This window comes from Culex pipiens, chromosome 2 (assembly GCF_016801865.2).
Source record: "Culex pipiens pallens isolate TS chromosome 2, TS_CPP_V2, whole genome shotgun sequence".
NCBI lineage: Eukaryota > Metazoa > Arthropoda > Insecta > Diptera > Culicidae > Culex > Culex pipiens.
Genome location: NC_068938.1, coordinates 162,482,017 through 162,509,539, shown reverse-complemented (window position 1 = coordinate 162,509,539; position 27,523 = coordinate 162,482,017). Strand labels below are relative to the sequence as shown.

The window sequence follows — 27,523 nt, the reverse complement described above, 5'->3', positions numbered from 1 at the left end:
TTAATGAAAATTTGCCCGTAATTATAGCTCCGAATAGCCAAATTGACCTCCGCGCGGGGATAATTGCTCCCGGAGGCAGTTCGGTGGCGAACGGGGAAAGGCCGGGGTTCCCAGAAGAAGAATTCAGAAGAATACAGTGAAATTCGTGGAATAGAGAGCAGCGCGAGAGGTGAAGGTGGTGAAACAGCTCCACATCCGGGGGCTTCAAGAAGATACCCAGTCCGAATTATGCACAGAGGTCTGATACAAGGGCAGTAGCGGTTGGGCGCAAAGGGGTTGACGATACTCAAGGAATTGCAGTGTGGAGAAAAGTGTGACACAAGCACAATGCAGAATGGAAAAGGGAGCTCGAAAGGATAGCTCGTGCATTCCGTAGCTTGGTGAAGGGAACGCAAGGAAGGGTTTAACACCGAAGACCGTTTCGAGAGGTGTCCGGAGTGGGGCCGCGTACAACAAAGTAAGCGTACATCTCACAAATTGGTGCAATTTTTACCCATCCAAAGGGGTGAGAAGACACATCAAGTGTCCGAAGGGGAAAGGAAGTGAAAGAAGCCAGAATACCTGCGGTGCTACAGGTTTTGTGTGCAGGAATCAAAGGAGCCCGAAAAAGTGCGTAAGGTGGATGAGGGCAAGCGTTGAAAACATCGAAGAAGGCCGAAAATTGTGCAATACAGGAGTTCAACCAATGAGCAAATAAATCTACACAGAGTAGAATCTACCAGGAAAAGTCAGAAACCATGGATGAACGGCTGCTTAACGACCTGCTCGAGTGTTCCGTGTGTCTGGAACGGCTCGATACGTCCTCGAAGGTGCTTCCCTGCCAGCATACCTTCTGCCGAAAGTGTTTGGAGGTAAGTTTCGGGACATTCCAGAATTCCACCATCTTCGCCGTTGTCGGAAGGCAGAGTACGCGCATGTGTTTATTTTGTGCCTGTGGGGCTCATTTATGATGCTGGAATTTGTGCGCTGTGATGAAGTTGAAGTAGAAGAGCAGGCTTGTGTTAACTGGCTTCGGCTTGCTTGGATGGATGGATGGACGGACGGACGGAGTGCGAAAGGTCTTCTGAGCACTCTCAATGAGGAAACAAGGGGAAGAGTGGAGCCGGGGCAGATGAAGTGTTGAAGATAGTTTAGATAAAATTGTGGGATTCTTGTTCGATGGATGGGGATTGATCGATTGGGATATGTGCGCTATGATGTGTGTGCGTGTGATGTGCTTGGGAGCGAGTTGTTTTCACAGATGTTGTGGGATAACTTTGGGGAATGCGCCTGTTGGATGGTTGCGTTTTGTTTGTCTATATTGTACTAATTGTAAATTCATAACGCTCGAAGTTTAACTCTCATTATGGTTTCATAAACATCTTAAATATCTTTGGAAAGGAATAGTGCAAGATCATGAACTTATTTTTTTATATCAATTCTTCTTGAACTTTCTCTAGAAATAAGTTAAGTTCAATTGAAAATTGGAACGTAAATTTAGACACACATAGGGTCCTAAAAACCTAATAACCTGAGAAAAACTAAATTCAAATTTCAAGCAGAATTTTCAGTTTTTTGGTAACAGTCATGCTACTGTATTTTTTTCAATTATCAATAAATTCATGAAAATATCTTGTAGAAAGCTTAAAAATGCTATATTTCATTAAAAATACCGTAAAACGGGGTGACTTTGATAGCCGGGGTGACTTTGATAGGTTTGCAATTTTTCCGCAAAATGAAGAGTACAATTAAAATACGTAAGAAATGGTTAAGAATCATACTGACCGTGGTAGAGAAGTGTTCAAAGTACCAGAACTTTACATAAAATTTTGAAAAGTTTAAAAAGTTAGTTAACTATAGTTAAGAAAAATGTTTATGAAAGTCATTTTTTTAAACTTCTCATAGTGTCATGATTTTCTCAATGAACATGATTTTGAATTGGAAAGTGGAATGCTTTTTCGGATTCTTTGGACAATTTTTCACTACGAGAAGGTTAAATAAGTTTGTAAATAATAAATAATATGTGTTTTTGAAACACAAATAAAAAAAAATCTCCAAATTTATAGGCAATTTCAGTTGAACAAATTTCATGTAAAATGTGAAAACTTGTGATTGGTGCTTCGAAGTCAGTATAAAATTCAATATAAACCGATAATTTTATAAACAAAACTTAATTTCCAAAATAGTGCATGGACTTTGGTTGGACTACCCCAGTACATGTTTTAAAAATAATAGTCTTAAGAAAAACTTTACCCGTTGGAAAATATTCCAAAAAAAAATTGAAATCCTATCAAAGTCACCCCGGTTTAAGGTACATAGAGTTGAACAGGACAAAAGTACGCACGGGACCAAGGTACGCACCAGCCATTGTGATACTTAATTTTTACCTAAAAAGCTCATAATCGGGTTTTCAACATGTTTTAGGGAAATTTACAATAATAAAGTGAAAATCTTGAAATAAAATTGGCAATGGCCTGAGTCAAACTCTAATATAAGGCTATTATGTCAAGATAACCAAGATTTTTGACTGTTTTTTCCAATTATTTACCAAGTGGGACTAATTTGGAATTTGTTAGTGTGTTGTCTTCAAAATAGGTCTTAAAAAGTGTTTAAAAAATGGCAAATATCAAAATCAGTTGTAAAATATATTGAAATATTTTAAACCCATTGTTCGACTTTTCCAGAGCACGTGGTTTCGTGCTTTTGACAGCTGTCAGACGTTCTAACTAGCGATATCGGATTCACTAAATCGAAATCAGTTGCATTCACATAAGCGAATTCACTCTTTATTTACGCTCTCGAAATGAACTTTTGACAGAAAGCTCGTAGACCCACCTTCATGTATGCCTATCGACTCTGAATCAAAAATTGGACAAATGTCTGTCTGTTTGTGTGGCCCAAATTGTCACTTAGTTTTATCAGCACTGCACAGTGTTGGGAATGACAAAATTGCTGCAAGTATGACAACTGGCCAATGAGATTTCAGTTCAGAACAAGTTTGACACACGTACATGCCCGACTATGTAAACTTTGGTAATTATAACTCGGAATTCCGGCAACCAAATTCAACCAAACTTCGGGACAATTCATAGAATGGTCAACCAAACAAAACGTGTTTGTTATTGTTTACATTGCGTGCCCTTATTTTTTGTTTATTCAAGGTCAAACAATAAAACCCATTTCTCGGAACAAAAGTGACAAGATTGCACGACGACGTCGAAAGGTTGTCTTCGGAAGAGTTGTTGTACTTGGCTATCTTTTGAAGTTATTGACATACAGGGTGACAACCTTCCAAAATCTAACTTTATTGGATGACGTTTTAGGGCTTTGGTGTCTTTGGAAAAATGTCATGAAAGTTTGTCTAAAATGCTAAGTTGAGTTGAGATATTGATGTCCTTTTTGAGACCGGATCTTAAATTTACTCAGTTGATTCCACATCATGGAAAAAAGTGAGGAAGGCAACAACCAAATGGGTGGATTACATTTGTTTTAAATTAAATTCTAAAAACTGAGCTCAAAAAAATATTTTTCGTTTTTTTTAAATAATGCAAATTGTTTGCTTTACAGCATGGCTTTGGCGTTCTCTATTGCGAGATTTCTACTAGAAACTATGTGTCCGAAGGCTTGAAACGGTGAGGCAATTCAAATCTCTTTCTACATCTAAGCTTCCATCCACCCCGTGATCCGAACCGACGACCTTTGGATTGTGAGTCCAATTACTGACCTACAAAAAATGACAAAAATTACTGCGCAGGCCTAGGCGCAGGCTCAACTCAAGGGAAGCATGAACTTTGGGTCCTTAGAAACACGTGCACTTTGAATTTTACAAAAAATATTTAGACAGGACCGAAGGGACCATCCATAAACCACGTGGACACTTTAGGGGGGGGGGGGGTATGGCGATTGTCCACGCTCCATACAAAACAGATTTTTTTTGTATGGACAATTGTCCACGAAGGGGGGGGGGGTGTTTGAGAATCCCAAAAAAGTGTCCACGTGGTTTATGGATGGTCCCGAATGGTTTTTCTCCAAAGTTTGTATGGAGAATTAGTGAGAATTAGTGTTACCGACCAGCAGCTTTACCAGACAAAAAACGGCCTAACCTCTTTGTTAGACCGGGACCAACATTTACTTCTCCATCGAATGGAAGGCTTGATCGGTGGATCTCGTCTTAAAAAATGCCACCAGGGACGACTGGGATCGAACCAAAGCCAACTGGGGTGAAAGGCAACCACTATGTCACCGGATCAATGTTTGATAAGATAGGTACAAGTTTTGTGAGTGTACCTATCAAGTATCAATAAAAAAAATACACAGCCGTATGAAGTCTTATTTCAATTCGTCTTCAATTCCATAAGTGCAATTACAATATATTTCAAACTAAAAATAATAATATCATCAAGTTAATAAATATGTTGCAAATATTATTTAATTTGATAATATTTGAGATTCTCAGCCAAACAAATTATTAAGGACAAACTGCAATTTTGTTTTTTTTTTTTTGAGTTTTTATGTATGATTTAAAATGTCTGAAGTATTGAGTATGTATTTTATAAAAACATTGGAAAAAATATATATATGAAATTTATGTAAAATTTTAAGATATTTTAAAAATACAATATTTTTAGAATTCTACTACAAAAAACACTTTTAATACTGGCAATCACTTTTAGGTGGTTACTACATAAACACAAAAATTTAGTTCATGTTGAAAATTATGTGTTGCTTTCTACGATTTTTAACTCAACATCCCTACACACGCACAGACCTTTGCTCATAATTTGATTCTGAGTCGATATGTATACGTGAAGATAGGTCTAGGACAAAGTGCAAAGCGTATAATTTTTTGTTTAGAATTTTTTGGTTAAAAAAAAGTACACACATAATTTTAGCCAACAAAAAATATTCACAGAAATGGATAATTCTTGGAAGAATCGTTCTTCTTGAATTCACAAAACCTTTTTTCATAGAAAATTTGCGAACATTTACATAAATGTTGATAACAATTTATTTTTGCAAATCCTTTCTACAAAATTAATAAATTCTAAATGCCATTTCCTGCTTTCTAGTAATAAGTTATGTTATTCTAAAAAACAAAAACGATTTTTATTTTTTATTTTGAGTTTTCCAAAATCTTTTTTTTCATTCAAACTTTGAATCAAATGTATGCGTTTAAAAAGTTTGTTGATAGTAACGTTAGCCTAAAAAACATTGTAATTTGATTTATAAACATTCCGGAAAGATCCTATGGTCTCGGGAGAAAACCGGGAAAAACGGGAAATTGAAAATCTAAATCTAGTGGCCACCCTGCTATAATTCAAAAATCAAACGGCTTTAAATTTCAAAAAATATGCATACATGAAACTGATAAAAGCTTTACATTATTTATATTTTATAGCTAGATGTAAAGCATGGAATTTATCGCAAAAGCAGCCAAAACTTGCAAGTAATATTTTCGAGAACTCCTCTGTTCTTGAGATATTGAATCTAATCAAAAGAATATTTGAGAGTTGAAATTATCGGTGCATATTTAATATCAAAATTTCCTGGTTTTTTTTATTGCTCTGTGACAGAATTATGGGTTATTTGCTGCCTATTTTTTTTTTTTTTTTTTATAATAGTAAAATATATCGAAGGGATTTAATTCCTTCCCTTTTAAATAAAGTCTTTTTCCATCAAGCGTATTCGTAATGCGTGCAGCTTAAAAAGCGTTATCTGTATAAAAAGATTTAATTGTACAAAAATAGTTTTGCCTTTTCAAGGAGCAGCTGTGGCTGAATGGTCACAGTGTTCGCTTTGTAAGCGAATGGTTCTGGGTTCGATTCCCATCTGCTCCCATCGAGAAAGTTAAGGACATAGAAATACTTGAAATGCTGAATATGAACGAAAAATCAAAGTCGCTGGAGGTGGGGTTCGAACCCCCGTCCTTTGGATTGGTAAGCAAAAATGCTAACCACTAGGCCATGGCGACTTGGTGAGCCTAGACTGAAATTAGGAATACTGTTACATCCAACCCGCAACGCCTTTCGAGGTGTATCCTAGGGTTCTACCTCTCCTACTAACATTAAGTCCAAAACCTCCCTACAAACATCTATACCACTAAGGTGACGTAGGGGTCCTTGCGCACTTTAGATAGGTGTTTACTAACGATCCTCCCCATCCCTGAGGATAGCTTGGACCCGGCCAGGACCCCCTTATGCCCTGGGCTGTATTACACACTCATCAAAAGATGAAGACATGGTATCTCCCGTGTTGGATTATTGTTCCGGATGAGGGTCTAACACAACCAGACCAAACAGTGGGATAAGCGTTGTGGAGCCTTCCGGTGGTGGGGCGTCCTCCAAATGCTAATGCTAATGCTAATGCTAATGCTAAAAATAGTTTTGCCTTTTCAAAATTTAACGCGCTCTCACTTTCGAGTACTAAAGCCAAACAAATGTTGATTTGTTTTTACATTCAGTGATTTAAAAACAATATTTGCTCGTGTCAATTGCAATTAAGGTGAAGCCTGCCATCACTCTGTATTGCATTCAATTTAACGATCATCCGGAACATCTGCGCCATGTGCCATTGATATAATTTTGCAATACAATCAATCACTTATCAAGAGTTTCATATCTAAACAACAAATTGTAGAAGAATTTTTCCAAAATATTTTCAAAGAAGTAAAATGATGAAAGTCGTCATCTTAAAGCTTATTTAATGTCCGTTAATCGATATCGATACTCACAGCGAATACCTCAACCCTCCATTCTTGTAAATACCATCGCCATTCTCAAGTATTTCTCTCATACCTTCACACACCACACCGCGCTGTCCATGCCCATCTCGTGCGCTATTTTGTGCCATAACTTAGGTTCCACCAACAGTACAGAGAGGCCACAATGTTGGCTTTTTCTCGCCGCAACCTGAACTGGACCCCATTCCGTACCGTTTGCCTTCGCGTGCCTCTTTTCGTCGTTCGTTCTCCTGACGATGGGTTTTAGCTAAGTAGGCCCCGATTTGTTCAACGACGACTTTGTACCGCCCCGCCATCTCTTGTCTTGGCGTCTCCAATCGGATATTGGTTTCTGGTCGATGATGGATTTTGAACGCATCGCACGATCTCCATTCTCGAGTCGATGCTGCTACCAGTACAGCGGACAGTGACCGTAATTAATTCGGAATTGTTTGGTAAAGTGGAGCCGATCGTGGAACTTGCAGGCTTCACGGAGATACTTTCTATCCGATTTAGGTGGAGAAATGCAAAGCAATGGGGCATTCTTCGGCTTGAATGTTATGGTTTTCCCGATTAACCTAGAAAGTGACTTCAATTGAAGGTATTGCAGGTTGCTGGGAACTCTGGTTGGCACAAGTGGATATGATTTCGATTTCGTATATCTTTTACTCTAGTTTTTTATACAATAAGGAGTCAAAGAAGAAGTTTCAAACTTTTAAAAATTCCTAATGAAATAATTTCATGTTGTAGAAATATCGTAGGAAAATGTAGACCTAACAACTATGAACCTTTTGTAAAAAACAATCAAATTATGTAGTTTGTTTTTGGGTTGTAAAATGATAATAAAATTAATAATTTTGTTTTGATTAAAATTACTGGAAACATAAAAAGGGTACACAGTCTTCAATGCTAGTCTATGATTCATCTTGCATAGATAGTCGTTTCTTACAAATTTCCGTCTGAAAATGTGCAAATTGAATTGGTAATGTCAAACAGACCATTGCAAAGGTTGCTATGTTAAATTTTAATAAAATCACAAATACATGTTTGTTTAACTAAGATTATTAACTATTTCTATTTTGTATATAAATTCGAGGTTACGTAAATAAAAAGTCTCAAATTTCGACCACACAGCCGCCAAAAATAAACACTTTTTTAACACTTTTTCGGGAAATTTTAAGAATGAATTAATCAGAATTAATATTTTTAAATAATTTTTTAATGTTGTCACACTCTGCCAAATTTTATATTTTTACATAATTCTTTCTTGTTAAAAAATAGTTTACATAAAACAGGGTGTCCAAAAAAGTCCAAAAATCTCCAGTATGGTTTTCTTGTACGCTAATTAACGAAATTAACAAATATGTGCGAGATTTTTCTCAGTAGGGAGGTCATCAACAATTTAATTATCACATTCTTCAAATGAGACCGGATGGTTTTGAAACACGTGGCAAAACAAATTATATAAAAAAATAATGCTTTTTATGTTTTGTTAATGCATGATTTCTATATTTTCGACCATTGCAAATATTTTTCAATAATTTATGTTACAAAAATATCTACACTGGTCTTATTGAGTTTTCGCAAATTTGAAGAATTGAAAAACTTATTTAAAAAATCTAATCAATTCAAAATCAATTTCATCATCAAGAAAAAATATTGCTACGTTTTCCTTGAAAAAAGAAACTAAATAAATCCCAAACCTGACTGTCGATAGTTTTCAAACCCCTAACTTTCCAGTTCAGTCCGGATCCGGGAACCACTTCTCATGTTGCACACACGCGCGTACCCTCCACCAGAAACCTCGTGGTGGTCCGGAACCCGACCACTACGAAAAAAACGAAAAAACAACAACAACAACGGCGAAGAAATTCGCAACAGCAAAAAAAATGTGTGATGCAAATATTTTCACGTTGTACTACACACAAGTTTTGCCGTCGTTGCCACACGACGACGACGACGACTTCTAAGATCCGGTTTTGCCCGTATTTTAGAAGGGGACCAACCCAGAGAGAGAGAGAAAGAGTCTCAGCTCGGCCCTCGAACGGACCAGATTGTTGCAGAGAGATACGACGGCGGACCACGACAACCAAAGCAAAACCAGCCAACGCGGGCTAAACCGATATACCTACAACACATAAATATATTCATTTAGCATGCTGCCTTTCGGTTTGGAGATCCCGTGTGAAGCTGGGATTTTGCTGCAGCTCCAGCCCAAGTTGCTCAAGAGTAAAAGAACAACAAAAACATCAACAACGACAACGTGGTCGAAAGGTTTCGACGATGAAGGCGAGGACGGGGCTAACATGTTGGGACATGTTTGGTTTGTGGATGATCTGAGCGATTTTCGAGGATGGATTAGTTACAGTCATCCCTCATATTCGGAACAGTTTACAGATCGGCCAATGTTCAAAAAATCTTAGAAAATCGATAATTGAACTTAATGATTCACTTTTACCTTCATTTGAAAGCTTTTCTTGCGATCTTTCGAATGCTGTATCGAACAACTACAAATTTTAACTTTTATATCAAGTTTTTGAAGAAAAACTTTGACCCTTGAAATCCAGTTGAATTCAGGTGTTCCACAAAAGTGGAAGGCACAATAACATCCCACAATTATGGAACAGGCAATTTGGAGGCAGTGTTTTGCAGCTCTGAACAAAACAGTATCGAAATGCAGATTTTTATTCAAAAAGAACTCCTTTTGCTAGTATAATAGCAAGAGAATGTCCAAATAAAGGTCCTAAAAATAGAAGGGTCGCCAGAAAAGATTCATTTGGCATGCTATTGACACATTATCACAAAAGTGTTCAGAATTTGTGGGTGTTCCGAATATTTGGGATGACTGTACTTAATATTTTAAAATCACGATGGTCGATGGTTCAGTTGTTTTTAACCTATTTATTATTCAAAAAATAGCCTGAGCCTGATCTACAATAGGAAACTCGCAGGAAAGTCTGCGTATTTAGAACGTTTTTTTTTCACTTCTGTCATCGCGGCGCAGCGCAGAATCGCAGCAGTTTCCCGATGTAGATCAGGCTTCATGGGAAGTTAGCATGCAAGTTTTTGTCAAACTTTTGCAAGCCATTTTGTTTAAATAGAATTGAAAATTTGCAAATTTAATGGCCTTTACCTGCCAAAAATACGAGAATTTTCAAGTAGCAGAAGTTATTTTGCAAGTACTAAAAATCAAAAATAAACATCGCTACAAGATTGTTACAGAAGTTATCTTGCTGCGATTTTTTTTTCTGAAATCATCGAATCTGCAAGCTCGAATTTGGAAGATAACTTCAATTCGATTTTTGCAAAATAACTTTCTGCAAGATAATTTCGATTTTATTCAAAATAATTGATGGAATATTTTTATGAATAAATTAATGAAAATTAATTCCGTTCTAAGTAAACAATTTTAGAACGAAATTTATTTTAATATATTTATTCATAAAAATATTCCATCAATTACTCTGAATTAAATCGAAATTATCATGCAGCCAGGTTCTATGAAACCAACTGAAGTTATCTTGCAAGTAAAATATTTTAGAACGGAATTTATTTATATTAATTTGTTTATACAACATATTTTATCAATTATTCTGAGTAAAATCGAAATTATCATGAAGCCAAGTTCTATGAAACCAACTGCTTATCTTGTCAAAAGTTATCTTGCAGATTCGTTGAAAAAAAATAAATGCTTTTCGGTACAGAAGTTATCTTTCAGCGATGTTTATTGATTTTTATTACTTGCAAAATAACTTTTATAGTACTTGCAAGATAACTTCTGCTATCTAAATTTTCACTATTATAGAAGGTTAAAAATAACAAAATGAAAAAAGTAGTTCTACATTCATTATTATATAAGGCGCCGTTTGTCGTTTCGTGGAATAAATACTTTGCTGAATCGATAAACTCCGTAAATTGCATCCAACCTCTATCCCCACTTTTTTTAAATTTCAACGAACGACGTAAGGCTAGATCAACAACCAATAAGCCAATAACCAAAACAGTAAACACGAAAAAAAATCCCAAATTTCTAACAATTTGAAATCAATAATTAAAACATAATTTATACACAAAGAAACTTTGGTATTTGACACATAAAAAATGTTCATAAAAATTCTTGATATCCTCAAAAGATACATCAATAATTACTATTTGGCATTCTTTCAATAAGATCTGGTCGCTTACAACTTCTGCCTTAGAGTTAGGGATGTTTTTATTTTATTTTTTTTCTCGTTGAGAGTGGTCATGATTTCCTAATAAGACCGTTGCAAATATTTTTCAAAAATTATTTCTAACAAAAGTTACGGATCGTTCAAGAGAGAAATTTCGAAATACTCGGTACAATCATACTTTTTGCAAACACTGCCAAGTCAAGCGGAAACTTTCGGAAACTATAATATATTTAAGAATTTGGGGTGCCCATAACTAAATAATGTCTTCTGAACATTTCTTCACATCGATTTTAAGTAAGGTTCATCGAAATATAAGAACATTCATGTCTGTTTTGTATTTCTTGATTCTTTTGGCAATGTTGGCAGAATATTTGAGTTTCACTGATTATTTCAATACACTACTTTTGAAAACTCTGTATCTTTTTTATGACGCACTTTAGCACCATACTTTCTTTTGGAGAGTTGTTCAGGACATCCAGGGCTACACTTCTACGGTGTTGGTTTCATAAAATAATAAAACATGAATTTTGTAAATTCAAAAATGTGAAAATGCTAGTTTCCCCATAATAAATTCCACACAAATTTCATTCGCTTTGCGCCAATCGTGGGCTAAACCAATCGCTTCAAAATTTTTGGAGGTTGTTTTGGACCCTAACTAGATTCCACCCTATTATGACACGTGCTTTTCTGATGTCTGTTTACATTATTTACTGTATCCTTTGACTGGTATAAGGTGCAAACAAATTAGTTGAAAGTTAGTTGGAGTGTTTGTTTAGCCATAGTATACGAACCGATTGCTTCAAAAAGTTTGACTCCATCACTCATACATAGTTAGCATTAGCATTAGCATTAGCAATAAAGGTCGCACAATTCCGGATGGCTGCACAACGCTTATCTTGCTGTTTAAGGGTGCACAGCAACGAAGGAAGTTGTTGTCTTCTTATTCCAAAATTGTCAAACTTACGAACCCAATCCTGCAATAACGAGATTGTAAAATTAATCAAACTTTGTTGTAAATTGCTTTGTGGACAATACTTTAGGGGATGAATAAAAAAATATTTCGAAAGTACCCGTAGTATTGAAGATATTAAAATGTCTGTAACAGAAATCTGGGTGCAAAAGCTATGGTTGATGTGTACCGTTAACTGTAATTAAACGTATAATAGCACTAGACTCTCATCCGGTTACAATATTCCAACACGGGAGATACCATGTTTTCCTCTTTAGATGAGCGTGTAATACTATCCAGTAAGATAAGGGGCTCCTGGCCGGTACCTTGCTAACCTCGGGGATTGGAAGGTATGTTAGTAAACATCTATCTAGAATGCGCAGAGATCTCTACGTCACCTAGTGGTATAGATGTTTGTAGGGAGGTTTTGGACTCAATGTTAGTAAATTGAACGTTTGTTTTTTAACACCATCACCACCACCACCAAAACCATACCATCACCACAAAAAGCCATGCTAGATTTTAATACAAATACGAATAGAACGAACACAACGATAAAACCATCTTCCTGGCCCTGCTGCCCACACGATACTGACGCGCAATAATATTAATTACCACAATGACCCCCCACTGCATGCATGACTCGAACATGAACACGAACTTAGCACAAAGTGAACACCACAAAAATCCACCTTCCCATCACCACTGCTTGCATGATACTGACGCGCAATAAATATCAATTACCACAATGACCCCCCACTGAACTTAGCACAAAGTCCCATCACTCATACATAGTTTTGAAAAAATGTACCATCAAACCTTAAAATTCGGTTTTCACGAATAGTACTAAATGGTCGTTATCACAAGATAGCACACAACAGACAATGTTATTCACTAAATAATCTTATACAAAAGTCATCAAAACTAATGAAGAATCATTCAGAATATCATCAATAAGATATCTTAAGAATTACCATAAAAAGTATACATTATGAAAAATGTATTTTGACCTTTTTTTTTTAAGTGATATGGCAAATATTGCACACAACAAAATCTGCAAAACTCCGTTAAATTCGTGCCCTGCCCTCCTTAAACCCCGAAAAGTCAAACAACCAACAAAAAAATGAAATCTGCACCACACGACCAACCGACCGACCTTACAGTACAATTGGCAGCGCAATTGATCTCTTTATTCCCAACCATTAAAACCGCAAAACCAGCGAAACTTGTCTCGGGTCTCTTTGCTGGTCTCTCGGTACTGATACTCGTTTCGCGTTGTCTCCGCGGCCCGGGTTTTTGAACACCGGAAAAAAAGCTAAAATAAATTTTGAAACGTTATGATTTCTCATTCGAGAAGCAATTTTCTTTAAATTTGAATTTAAAAAAGTTATGATAAAAGTTAGTAAAAGAACCTCATTTTTCACTGTGTACAAACCAGACCAACTATTACTGGTACGGCAAGTCAGTCCGTTTTTCGAGACCAAATGGGAGCCAAGTATAAATTACACACACTTACTCTCGTGGTGTTCTTCTCCACATTTGCCGGCAAGTTGTGTATGCGACCCAGGGGGACTGCCAGTTATGCAACTCTTGGCCCATCGCGACTTAGTATAGCAAGTACGAAGACATAGACCCTGATGATTGTGCAAAAAATTGAACAGAAAGGTGGTTTGCTCCTAAATCGAAGCCATTAGGCTAATGGTGGATTCGTGAAATGGTTGAAAAACAGAAAAAAAGTCGTCTTTTTATTTTTTTTATAGTACTTGCAAATTTATTTCTCCGTACTAATTTAGTACACATTCCAACTATGCCTCACATGTCCAGAACAAACGCAACTTTGTACCATCACCGCCCTCGGAAATGACAAATCACCATAATCACACCAGGCCAGCTCGGCCGAGCCCGTAGGTCCCTCGAGAGAGACTGAGCGGCGGTGGCAAATGGGGCAAATCCAGACCAGCCAATCAATCAAGTCAACTCCTTCGCACAACTTTGTGGGTCATGCGTGAGGTTGATGAGCCCCCGCAAAAGAAAAAGCCCCGTCCATTCATTCGTCGATGGACTTTTGTCGGAAGATTAATGCGCGGAACATCTCCGTGCGTGCGACATAATCTCTCCTCAGAGTGACAACGCCGTCCTCAGGAACAAGTGTGGCCCAAACAAAGGGGAGGGTGGCCAATTTTGGGCATCATCGTGTGAAACATTGTTCAAGATAGCACAGTTTAGCCAAATCGACTCTCGGAATCGCTAATCTCCGCACAAGTGTCAATAATTGGCCAATTTACCCCCCAAAATGGAGGTGGTCTCTGTTGTTGCGTAGTTATTCAATTTTCCGCTGAACGCACACCGAAGTCAGCTTCGCTTGAAATTATTATATTTTTTAGCTATATTATACGATGACTCAAGTAATAAATGAACTTTATCGTGAATTGGCTTTCATCGTTGTCTCACTTGGATGGGTTTACTCTCATTTTTGTTTCGGCCACTTTTCCACTTGGTGGAGCAGGAGTTTCGATACCACAGCAGTGTGGTTGGTTCTATGGTTGACTGGAGTTTTAATTGTGGCTTCCCGTGAGGCGAAGTGACAAAATGTGATAAAACTGATCTTAAAATAACTTTGAATTTCATGAAAAAATGAGTTAGTCATGGTTTTTGTAGTTTTTTGAAAATTTTACTCTGTTGTTTGATAAAATTTCAAAAATTAGGCTGCCCTTCCTCCCCCCTCCCCTTTCAAAGTTGACCCGAAAAATCAGGGGGCAAAAATAGTAGTTTATGCAACAAGTTGCAAAAGGAGGATTTTTTCAGCACGAGTCGTACATTTATCCAACGAGGTTCACCGAGTTGGATAAATACGACGAGTGCTGAAAAAATCAAATTTTGCAACGAGTTCCATACAACATTTTTTGCAATTCCCAAAAACACCCATTGAGTGAAATTTTAAGTCAAATTTTCATGTATTTTGTTAATAAATCGTTTAAATCAAAAAAGTGTTGAAAGTGTTACTTTTCGAAACAAGTGCTGAAAAGTTCAACTTTTCGGCACCCATTTCAGTGCTTAAAAGTAGAACTTTTCAGCATTTTTTTTGAAAAGTGTTGCTATTCGATTCTGTTATTTTTGGTACAGAAAAGTAGGCTGTTTCGTCGTTCAAGAATGACAGTAAAAGTAAGTAGTTTCACGACGGAATTGCAAAAAATATTTTTTCAAAAAATTTCAAAATTTCCATAGAAATTTGAGTACAATCAGCTGAAACTGAATTAAAATGCATTCCTCTGCGTTTAATAGTAGTTTATGCAACAAGTTGCAAAAAGAGGATTTTTTCAGCACGAGTCGTACATTTATCAAACGAGGTTCACCGAGTGTTGCTATTCGATTCTGTTATTTTTGGTACAGAAAAGTAGGCTATTTCGTCGTTCAAGTATGACAGGAAAAGTAAGTATTTTCACGACGGCATTGCAAAAAGCATCTTTAGCATGTTTAGGTTGATTTAAACATATTATGAATTTTGGAAAATTTTCGATGTTTAGTATTATTTTTTTTTTGTTTTCATCAAATCTTACTTTTTTCGAAAACTGATGATTGCAAAACAACTGAACTAGTTCAAAATGCATTTTAAAACAGTGTTTGCATTCAAATGTTTAGACCATTGCTTGTTATTTCAATTTTTATATTTTTTTATTTTATATATATTTTGTTTTTTTTTTGCAATTTAAAAAAATCTTTTTAAAGGACTTGCAAAAAAAATATTTTGAAAAGCTGTTTTCTACATTTTTTTATTTTGCTTTGTTGATCGGACTGCTGGTTGTTTGAAGATTAAATATTGCGTAAAATAAGTTTTTCTCAAACTATCCCTAGTATTCCCTAGTCTTGGAAAAATGTTGTATAAATTAAGAATTTTTATATTACAAAAAAAACTGATAATTTTACGAAAATTTTACGTTAATATGCCTACAACTTAAGAACGATACAGTCATCCCTCATATTCGGAACAGTTTACAGAATGGCCAATGTTCAACAAATCATAGAAAATCGATAATTGAACATAATGATTTGCTTTTACCTTCATGTGAAAGCTTTTCTTGCGATCTTTCGATTGATGTATGGACCGGCTGTACATTTTTACGTTTTATATCAAGTTTTCAAAGAAAAACATTGACCCTTGAAATCCACAAATTCGGAACACTTTTTTCTTACGATGTAAACAAACTTTTTTTTCTCTCCAGGAGTACATATTTTTTACAAAATAATGACTTTGCACTCTGAAACCAATAAAACTCATGCTTAGTAATGTTTTATGAATGGTGTGATAACTTTTTTGTGAAAATATCAGTTAAATTCAGGTGTTCCACAATTGTGGGAGACACAATAACATCCCACAATCATGGAACAGGCAATTTGGAGGCAGTGTTTTGGTGCTCTGGATAAAATAGTCTTGAAATGCAGTTTTTGTTTAAAAAGTATTACTTTTACTAGTGAAATAGCAAGAGAATGTCCAAATAAAGGCCCTACAAATAGCAGGGTCGGCAAAAATGTTGCCTTTTGCATTCTATCGACAAAAGACCACAAAAGTGTTCCGAATTTGTGGGTGTTCCGAATATGTGGGATGACTGTAAGTAGTTTCACGACGGAATTGCAAAAAATATTTTTTTGCAACCTTCCATTTTCTAATGTTCTCAGCAACTAATGGTCAGATTTTCAATGGTTAAAAAACATATTCGAGCAATTTTCCGAGCTTTTTGAAAATAATATTTTAAAATTTTTAATAAAGACTAACATTTCAAAAGGACGTAATATTGAATGTTTGTTTTTTACCTATGTTAGTCTACTTTTACATGTCTAAATGTTTAACCTTATCGAAAGAACAGAGAATTCAATAAAAGTCACGGCTTTATTTGAAACAAAATTAAACATATTTTCACAATGTTTTAAATTTCGACAACATTACAACACTTTTATCCACCGACCAATTTATCTAGTTTAATATGATCTGGAATTTTAGATTCTCTCACTTTTCCCTCCTTTCACTTCTACTAGTAACTGTCATCACCGTTACCGTACCTATCTGTTCGCATTCCTCTTATCGGACGCGTCAAAAGTTTAACTTTATTGGCTTTATTCCTATAGAAGACCAACCAACGAACCATCCTCAACCCAACCGAGCAGCACGGAAAAGTTGGCACAATTCCTGTCACACAAGATGACATATATTTTATCAGCTCCACGCTCTTTAACTCAACGCCAATGTCTGGCAAATCTGCATAATAAAAAAAATGACTCGAGCTCGCTCGCAAATGCGCTCCATTTTATGCGCCATGCAATTACATCATTAAATCACAACATTGCACCGTTATCTTCATTTATATTAAGGGGAAACTCCACCGTCTTTACCCTTCCAAAGAATGCCACAACACACCGAATGACCCACTTGATAAGGCGCGAATCTGCCTGCCGGTGCCCATTATCTCAAGATAAGTTTTCTAAAATAGAACCATTTTTTTTTTCAATTTCATTTTCCAGGAAATCGTTGCCAGCCACCAGGAGTTGCGATGTCCCGAGTGTCGGGTTTTGGTGGAAATCAAAATCGACGAGCTGCCGCCAAATGTGCTGCTGATGCGGATACTGGAAGGTAAGCGCACGTAGAAACGCCCACGAGGATAATCCTAATCTTAAGACGTCAGGATTTGGGGAAGGAGCTCATGAACATTCGGGGGTTTACTGAACGTTATGAAATAAAGAGACGAGTTGTTATCAGTCGGGAAGTTCCATGAAATGTAACTATTATTTTAGGTTTTTTTAAATTTATTTTTTAAATCAATTACAATTTATAAAGAATGTTTGTGTATTTGTTTACCCGGAATGCAAAAATAGCAACAGCAAAGTTTTCTACAATTTTCAGCAATATTCTTCTATATTTTGAAAATTTAAACATAAAATTTTAAAATATCTCGAACAATGTCAGAAGATGAAAATTCATGGTAATATTACACATGCGAAAATTACTTTTTTCAGTCTAGATTGAGGTAATATTACATAATTAAAGAGGTAACAGTACAACTATAAATTTAACACCTTCCAAGTTTACACAATTACTGTGTAAAATAAATGAATTGAAGTTTGAAAGCTAGAAAAAATAAAATCAAAACAACAATTTTTTTTTTAAATCAAACCTTTTTTTACCGATTTCAACTCTCTTAGACGCTCTCCTCTGGACGCTTTTGGAGGGTTTTTAAGGAAAAAGAATTTGAAGATCGAAATAATTTCACAGGATTTTTTTTTGTAAATTTAGAAGGTGTAAAGTTGGAAGATGTAATATTCTTGATTAATTATTGAAAGATGCACTCATTCTCAGATGTAAAATTACAATGAGTTTACATTTAGATATCTTATGCAATTTCAAAATACCTTTTTGACTATTTCTGGATCAATAAGTATGTCTGAAAATATTTTTATCGGAAAATTTATATACCGAAAATAGGTAGAAGTTCATTGAATAGTTCCAGGGTTACATCTTTAAAAAAATATATAAAATTAAAATGAAAAAAGAACCATGTGAATAGTTAAAAAGTTTTTTAAAAATTTGTGAAATGTCTAAAAGATAATACAAGATATACAAGATATCCTTGCAACACAACTGTCTAAAAATAAAAAATAACATTTTTTAGTTTTTGATTATCTTACATTCATTAGCTCTACAATTAAAAAAAATGTATTTTAAATAATTTTGAGTTTATTACATTTATATATTTTTTAAGCTTATTGCTCCTTGATTGTTAGAGGGGTGACAATCTTTGAAAAATATTAGCAACAGGCTAATTTTGAGATAAAATTTTCTTTTAAAATCTAAAAATTTAATAAACAATAAAATAACCCAAGTAGTGAAAACTGCAAATAAATTTTTCTATAATATAATAACATAACAAAAAAATGATGATGACACGATATAAATAAAATTTATTAAATAACTCCCATTTTAAAAATATTTTAAAATGCGCTAAAAATGGAAAAAATGTTTTTTTTATGATACGCAAAAAAAAAGATTTTTTAAATAATTTTTTAAGGCCATGAAATCATCAAAGAAAAGGATTTTTTAGTGGTATTTGGAATTATTTTTACCATAATTTTTATGTTCCAATCCAATAATTTTTTAAAAGTATTTAGGGGGTTTTGATATAAATCATTAGCAACTAGTAAAAAATCTAAACACTTTGTAATAATCTAAAAAAAAAACTTCTGTGTTACATTGAAATCAATTTGTATTCAAAATAATATAAAGATTTTTTTTTACTTTTTCATTAAATAATTTCAATAATAAAGTTCTAATGAGGAAGAATGAAGAATGAAGAATGAAGAATGAAGAATGAAGAATGAAGAATGAAGAATGAAGAATGAAGAATGAAGAATGAAGAATGAAGAATGAAGAATGAAGAATGAAGAATGAAGAATGAAGAATGAAGAATGAAGAATGAAGAATGAAGAATGAAGAATGAAGAATGAAGAATGAAGAATGAAGAATGAAGAATGAAGAATGAAGAATGAAGAATGAAGAATGAAGAATGAAGAATGAAATGAAGAATGAAGAATGAAGAATGAAGAATGAAGAATGAAGAATGAAGAATGAAGAATGAAGAATGAAGAATGAAGAATGAAGAATGAAGAATGAAGAATGAAGAATGAAGAATGAAGAATGAAGAATGAAGAATGAAGAATGAAGAATGAAGAATGAAGAATGAAGAATGAAGAATGAAGAATGAAGAATGAAGAATGAAGAATGAAGAATGAAGAATGAAGAATGAAGAATGAAGAATGAAGAATGAAGAATGAAGAATGAAGAATGAAGAATGAAGAATGAAGAATGAAGAATGAAGAATGAAGAATGAAGAATGAAGAATGAAGAATGAAGAATGAAGAATGAAGAATGAAGAATGAAGAATGAAGAATGAAGAATGAAGAATGAAGAATGAAGAATGAAGAATGAAGAATGAAGAATGAAGAATGAAGAATGAAGAATGAAGAATGAAGAATGAAGAATGAAGAATGAAGAATGAAGAATGAAGAATGAAGAATGAAGAATGAAGAATGAAGAATGAAGAATGAAGAATGAAGAATGAAGAATGAAGAATGAAGAATGAAGAATGAAGAATGAAGAATGAAGAATGAAGAATGAAGAATGAAGAATGAAGAATGAGGAATGAAGAATGAAGAATCAGAATGAAGAATGAAGAATGCAGCTAGTTTTAAAATTAGAAATAATTTGAAAATTATGTAAAGTCAATAAACAATTTAAATTTCCAAATATTTAAACCGTTATCAGTCGTGGAACTTCATCACTACATACAAACTCTCCAACGGATAGTATCCATATCAGCGTCCCTCACTAACATGTCTATCCGTGCGTATTCACGCTCTTATCCTCTTCTCACAGGCATGAAAACAGCTGAGCTGAATAATCAAAACACAAACATAAACAAAGCGGCCCGAACCGGCGTCGGAGGCAACGGTGGTGGTGGTGGCGGCGGCGGTGGTAACATCTTCAACCTGCAATTGCAACTGCAACAACAGAACCATCCAAGCATAGCTTTCCAAGGTTCTTCGCAGCAGCAGCAGCAACTTCAGCAGCACCATGCGAAAAACAGCAAAAATAACCATCCCCACCTCCAGCAGCAGCACCACCACCCCCATCAGCAGCAAAGTAGTCAACAGAATCAAGGCCAGCATGGCCGGATTATTGCGACCAACGGCCAGGCGCTGGACCTGTCCAAAATCCCACACGCGAAAGCATTCTACGACTTTGCCTCCAGTGAAACCAGGTATGACCAGAATTACTCTTTTGCACAGGAAAAAAACTAAATTATTAAGAGAGTCACTTAACTTATTTAAAAATACCTTATAAGTAATTTCAACAAAATTGAAAAAAACTTTTTTAAGCGCAAAATTTTCCTAAACATTTATGAAAACTTTTTCAAACCGTGTAAAACCCCGTAACAAGAGTGGGTTTAAATTAAAAGTTGCAAACCTGGTTTGGGACGAACTCGCCATGGGTCGGAGTCGGGGTTAGAGGGTGCACTTATTATTTATGCAGTTCGGTTGTAAGCAAGGCGTTCGCAGTGCAGCAAGTTGGGTGTTACTGTGTCGGGCGACACTGCTGGGGACTGGTTCAGGCGGTAGCACATGCAAAAAACAACATTCTGCTGAGGTTGTTTTAAGTTTAGCCAACCTTGAGGATTAGCATTTTGCTGGTCAGTAGAAGTAGAATTTGTGGTTATTAACAGTTGTGCTGATATTTTTTTGGATTCTTTTGTCATTGAAGTTATTTGCACTTTCTTTATTTGTCATAAATATATTTGTAAAAATGGAAATCACCTTTGAGTAACCTCAAATGAAACTATGTCCTCAACAATATTTTTGATCCCTAATATTTTTTTTTAATTTCATTTATACGATGATTTTTACTAAAAGATATTTTTCAATGATTTGAAGTTTGTGATCAGTAAGGAATTTTGTGTTAAGGCTCTGGAAGGCATCATTCCCGATCGGCCATTTGGCGGCCATCTTTGTTTTAGAAAAACATTCAAATCTTGATTCAGAATGTTTCAATCAAAAAATGGTTTTCTTTGTGTTGTTTGTAGAAGCATTTTACATATCGTGATTATTTTTTCATTTCAATTTACTATTTCTGAACCCTGAATTCAGAACCATCATTGACAGTCATTGCCCCAAAAGTGAAGGACACCTTCTACGACCTTAAAAGGTTTTTCATGTAAAAAGGCGCTACATTTAATAGCGTACCGAAATTTAAAAAAAAATTGTTTCGTAGCAAAATGTATAACTTTGAAATTTCATTTCATTCTAAGTTATCCATTTTATTGAAAAATATTGTAAGTGCCAATCACACACAAACACACACACATTGAAGCTTAAACATAAATTACATAATAAGAGCATAACATTATTTCACACTGAACTTAAAAATTCTATGGTTAGCAAAAATTCTATACTATACATTATATGAAACTGTCAAAAAAGTATTTGACTGAAAAAATCTTTTTAAAATGCATTTAGTCAGTTGTGTACAGTACCAGAATGAAGTTATTTAGGACCTTTTTGAAAATAAGGCATGATTTTTATCGGAATAATAAACAAATTTCCCCAATAATAAGTTTTTTTTTTTAAATTGTTGCTAAAATATTCACACCTGGATATTGGACTTTTTTTTTGTTGACCCTCAGAAACCCTCATTTTTCCTGTTTGTTTTTCTATCAGAGGTTTTTTCTCAGAAATTGGTTAAATCTTGTTTACAAAGCACGATTTACGATTTTTTCTACTATTGAGCAATTCCAGCTCAAATCAGGAATTTTTCTGGTACTTTTGTACCCGACCCTCTCCGATTTCAATGAAACTTTGTAGACATGTTATCCTAGACCTATATAAGCCATTTTTGTGTATATGGAGCCAATAGTTCTCGAAAACAACATTTGAGAAGGGTGTAAGGTATTTAAATATTTTTGTATTTTGCAATTTAAAAATTACTGTACCTCGAAACCGTTGCGTCGTATCAAAAAGTGGTCAAAGACAAACTTGAAGGAAATTGGACGAGCTTTCTGAAAAAAAATACACTGAAACAAAAATACACGCCACTTCTATGAGATTTTTTGGTTTTAAGTCTAAAACTTAAATTTAAAGGTGATGTCACGATTTTTTTTCGTTCAAAATTTTTGAGGAAATAGCCTAAGATGTTACCAAAAGACTGACGAAAAATGCAGGATGGTATGTCTCTCCTAAAAAAATACAAAAATCATTTACTAAAACTGTTTTTTTTTTGAAAAGTGGTCTAAACGTCGAAATTTTCAAAAACCGGTAGTGGGAATCGATTCCCCAGACAATTTTACATAAAAGTCTCCATATTGACCATTGCACAGTGTTCGGAATGGCAAAATTAAGTGGAATAAATTGATAACTCCTTAATTTGACGTCCTAGCCAAATGGTGTCTTCGGAAGAGTTGTTGTACTTGATAAGGGCTATCTTTTGAAGTTATTGACATATAAGGTGACGACCTTCCAGGGTGTCAACCAAAATCTAACATTGTTGGATGACGTTGTAGGGCTTTAATTTCTTCTGCAAAGTTGTAGAGGAGAAGATTTCATGAAAGTTTGTCGAAGACGCCAAATTTGTAGCTCTTAATCTACTCGAGATATACGCTATTTTTGCAAAAATGGTCCAAAAAAGCACTTTTTTGGTGATAACTCAAAATGTTAGCATTTTAGCGGCCTACTATGTTCTGAAGAGTTGTTTATGACATAAAAATACACATCTTTGCCGAAGACAGAAAAATGTTTTGAGCCTTTATTGAGAAGTTATAACAATTTTTAAGTGATTTTGAGCCTATTTTCAAGTTGATATGTTTTCAAAATGGCGCATTTTGGCGCAAAACCAAACAATGCACCTGAAAGTACACACTTTCAACTACATTTCCTGAAAATATCTCCATGTCTATCGGTGTCTATTTTTAGATATCTTAATTTGAATTTGACGGTTTTTCATCAATTTATTTATAGTTTTTACGCGGAATCTAATTAAAAACGTGGTAATAATCGGTAAATTGAAGGGTAAATTGATCTATTTTTATTGAAAATACATTGCCTATGAAAAAATACGACAATCTTTCTAAAGTGACCAAATTCAAAAGGGAATACCTAATTTTAAATACGAAAAATTATTTAAAATTTTAACTTACATTATTTTTGGGTCAAACATGTTTTTATTCATTATTTTAGAATGTGTGTCATAATTTTAAGCATAAACAACATATTTTCCATAAAAATCGATCAATTTACCCTTCAATTTACCGATTATTACCACGTTTTTAATTAGATTCCGCGTAAAAACTATAAATAAATTGATGAAAAACCGTCAAATTCAAATTAAGATATCTAAAAATAGACACCGATAGACATGGAGATATTTTCAGGAAATGTATTTGAAAGTGTGTACTTTCAGGTGCATTGTTCGGTTTTGCGCCAAAATGCGCCATTTTGAAAACATGTCAACTTGAAAATAGGCTCAAAATCACTTAAAAATTGTTATAACTTCTCAATAAAGGCTCAAAACATTTTGCTGTCTTCGGCAAAGATGTGTATTTTTATGTCATAAACAACTCTTCAGAACATAGTAGGCCGCTAAAATGCTAACATTTTGAGTTATCACCAAAAAAGTGCTTTTTTGGACCATTTTTGCAAAAATAGCGTATATCTCGAGTAGATTAAGAGCTACAAATTTGGCGTCTTCGACAAACTTTCATGAAATCTTCTCCTCTACAACTTTGCAGAAGACATCAAAGCCCTACAACGTCATCCAACAAAGTTAGATTTTGGTTGACACCCTGGAAGGTCGTCACCCTGTTTGTCAATAACTTCAAAAGATAGCCCTTATCAAGTACAACAACTCTTCCGAAGACATTATTTGGCTAGGACGTCAAATTAAGGAGTTATCAATTTATTCCACTTAATTTTGCCATTCCGAACACTGTGCATTGTCCTATGTCCAATCCTTGCGAGGTTACAGCGGTTTTAAAAAATAAAAATGTTGAAAAAATGTGTTTTTTGGTGGTTTTTGGCAATTTCTATATGACAGACGTGGGTCTCGTGGCGCAGGGGTAGCGGCTTCGGCTGCCGATCCCGATGATGCTATGAGACGCGGGTTCGATTCCCGCCTTATCCACTGAGCTTCTATCGGATGGTGAAGTAAAACGTCGGTCCCGGTTTCTCCTGTCTCGTCAGAGGCGCTGGAGCAGAAATCCCACGTTAGAGGAAGGCCATGCCCCGGGGGGCGTAGTGCCAATAGTTTCGTTTCATATGACAGACTTGGTTTTTCAGTCTCGTAAATATTTTTACCGGAAAGCTCGTCCAATTTCCCATAAGTTTGTCTTTGACAGCATTTCAATTGGATGTAAGGGCTTACAGATATAAGCTAATTTACTATCCAGGTTTCTACCACACTGAAAAAATATTCTATTTTCAGTTATTAGCAATAATTAAGCTTATATCTGTAAGCCCTTACATCCAATTGAAATGCTGTCAAAGACAAACTTATGGGAAATTGGACGTTAAAAATATTTACCAGATTGAAAAACCAAGTCTGTCATATAGAAATTGCCAAAAACCACCAAAAAACCAATTTTTTCAACATTTTTATTGGACCGCTGTAACCTCACAAGGCTCCATATACACAAAAATGGCTTATATAGGTCTAGGATAACAAGTCTACAAAGTTTCATTGAAATCGAAGAGGGTCGGGTACAAAAGTTCCAGAAAAATTCCTGATTTGAGCTGAATTGCTCTATTTCGAAAAAAAACGGAAGCAAAAAACGGATATTTATCATTAAATGGAGCTCCAGATAATTGCTTTACTTTAAATGATTGATTTTGTAATATTTATTCAAAACTTCTAGAGATTGGTTGTCTACGATTTCGCAAATCGACTTTTTTTGTTATTTTTTAATTTGATTTTTTTTTAAAGTTTACACCAAAATATTTTTGGTAGAAAACAGTGCTAGAAATGCTAGAAAAATATTATAATGTTGCAAATATTTTTAAAGTCGGCCCGAGAAATCAAAAGGCAAGAAAATATATTTTTTTAAAACAGCCTCAAAATTGTAATGAAACATTAAGTGCCATCAGCTGAAAATTGATTAAAAGGCATTCCTCTGCGTTTAGAATCACTTTTAAGCATGTTTGAATTTATTTAATTTTTGGAGAATTTGGGAAATTCAAAGGATTTTCGATGTACAATACCGCAAAAACAGTTTTTTTTTTTGCAAAAAAAAAGTCTTTTGAGCTTAGCTTATTTGAAAACTTATGATTGCAAATTGACTGTACTGCTTGCTGTATAATGCTTTTTGCATTGAAATGATGAAATTTTGACTTGTTATTTTTTGACTTGTTAGATTAGAATACACTTGAGAAATATTTTCTTTGAATGCTTGTAAAAGGAATAGAAACAAAGAGCTTGTAAAAGGAATAGAAATATAAACAAAAAAGTACGAAAGTAGAGTGCTTTTTTCAGGTCTTTGGTCTAATTTGTTTTATGTGATTCTGTCAAGCGAATGAATCACAGGTTCAGCGTCATCATTCAAACGGCAACCCCCTAAGTTGATTAGACCTAACACGTCTAGACCAATATCTAACCCATTCTTATCACTCACGACTCACCTACATTTCCTCGTCTCCCCCTCCTTCCTTTCACAGTGACATCAGCTTCAAGAAGGGCGACATCATCATCCTGAAGAAAAAGATCGATCACAACTGGTGCGTGGGCGAGGTCAACGGTAAGGAGGGCGCGGTCCCGCTAAACCACCTGCAGGTCGTTGTTCCGCTGCCCTACCCGCAATGCAAAGCGCTGTACGATTTCAGCATGGGTCCGAACGAGGAGGAGGGCTGCCTGACGTTCAAGAAGGGTGCGCTGATCCACGTGCTGCGCCGCGTGGACCAGAACTGGGCCGAGGGACGGATCGCGGATAAGATCGGGATCTTTCCAATTTCGTTCGTGGAGATGAACATCCTCGGCAAGCAGATGATGGACGCCGCGTTGAAGCAGTAAGACAAGTTTGAGATTTTGTATTTTTCTAGTATTAATTTGAAACTCTTTCTTGTAGCATCCTGGCCAGTGCCTCCAACAACCGGACCGTCCCGCCGACTCCGTTCGACCTGAACGCCAGTGATACAACCAGCTCCAGTGTAACCACGAGTCCAAACTCTTCCACCAGTACGACCAGCTCAAACTCCAGTACGGCACCCAGCAGTCCAACGTCGCACTTCCTGGCAACGGCCGCGCCCGAAGCCGCCGCCTCCGGAGGAGGCCACTCCAATAACAAGAACCACAAGGAGAAACGACACTCGTTGACGACCTTTGTGGCGAGTTCCAGTAGTGGAGTGACCGTAGGAGGATCGTTGCATCAACCCAATCGGTGAGTTGTTTTAAAACCATGTCTTGAAACCTTAAACAACTTTTCCCTCTTTTTTAGCCACTCTGCCGAGATTCTCAACACGCCGGATGCCGGCACGGAGAGGCAACCGGCGGCAGGAAGTTCTGGAGCGACTTCAATGGTAGAACAACCGCGGGCTGCCGCCGCCGGCGCTGCCACCACCAAGGCTAGTCAGCTGTTCCATCAGCATCCCCAACTGCCAGCGACATACATCGCACTGTACCCGTATAAGCCCCAGAAGCCGGACGAGCTGGAGCTCAAGAAAGGATGTGAGTATAGAAGTAGAATTTTAGGGATTGATTTTTTTTGTAAATAGGGGAAAAATTAAAATTAGCATTATTTTTTTTATTTTCAAAACAATAATTCAGAAAACAAAACTAAGGTACCATCCATGAACCACGTGGACACTTTTTTGAAATTAGGATTTCCAAAAAATTGTCCACGTGGTTTATAGAGCACCAAGATTTTGACCACTTTTCATTTTTTTTTGTGCCCAGTCCTCACACTTCTCCTTGTAGTTTCAGAATTGTGTTCACTCAAGTCGGGAGATCGGAAAAGACGAGAATTCGTCAAAATCAGTAAAAAAAAATCGGTCAAAAGTTAGGCATTTGTGTTTTTTTTTTTTTTTTCAAAATGTCGGGAAAATTCGGGATTCTCAAACATGCTTGGTTGAAAATTCTGTTTTAACTCTTGTATAATTTTGTAATATTTTGTACAATTTTCATATTAA

At 35.5% G+C, this 27,523-nt stretch overlaps 1 protein-coding gene across 1 annotated transcript in view; it reads left to right on the top strand.

The window, feature by feature from the left end:
- The window catches only part of LOC120416743 (E3 ubiquitin-protein ligase SH3RF1-like), a 36,972-nt gene that overhangs the window by 375 nt on the left and 9,074 nt on the right, over positions 1 to 27,523 (top strand). The window contains exons 2-7 of the mRNA XM_039578578.2: positions 28 to 851; positions 17,333 to 17,441; positions 20,238 to 20,622; positions 26,057 to 26,404; positions 26,464 to 26,775; positions 26,833 to 27,062. Coding sequence (XP_039434512.1) covers positions 738 to 851; positions 17,333 to 17,441; positions 20,238 to 20,622; positions 26,057 to 26,404; positions 26,464 to 26,775; positions 26,833 to 27,062 — 1,498 coding nt within the window. The 5' untranslated portion in view covers positions 28 to 737. The remainder of the gene's footprint in view (positions 1 to 27; positions 852 to 17,332; positions 17,442 to 20,237; positions 20,623 to 26,056; positions 26,405 to 26,463; positions 26,776 to 26,832; positions 27,063 to 27,523) is intronic.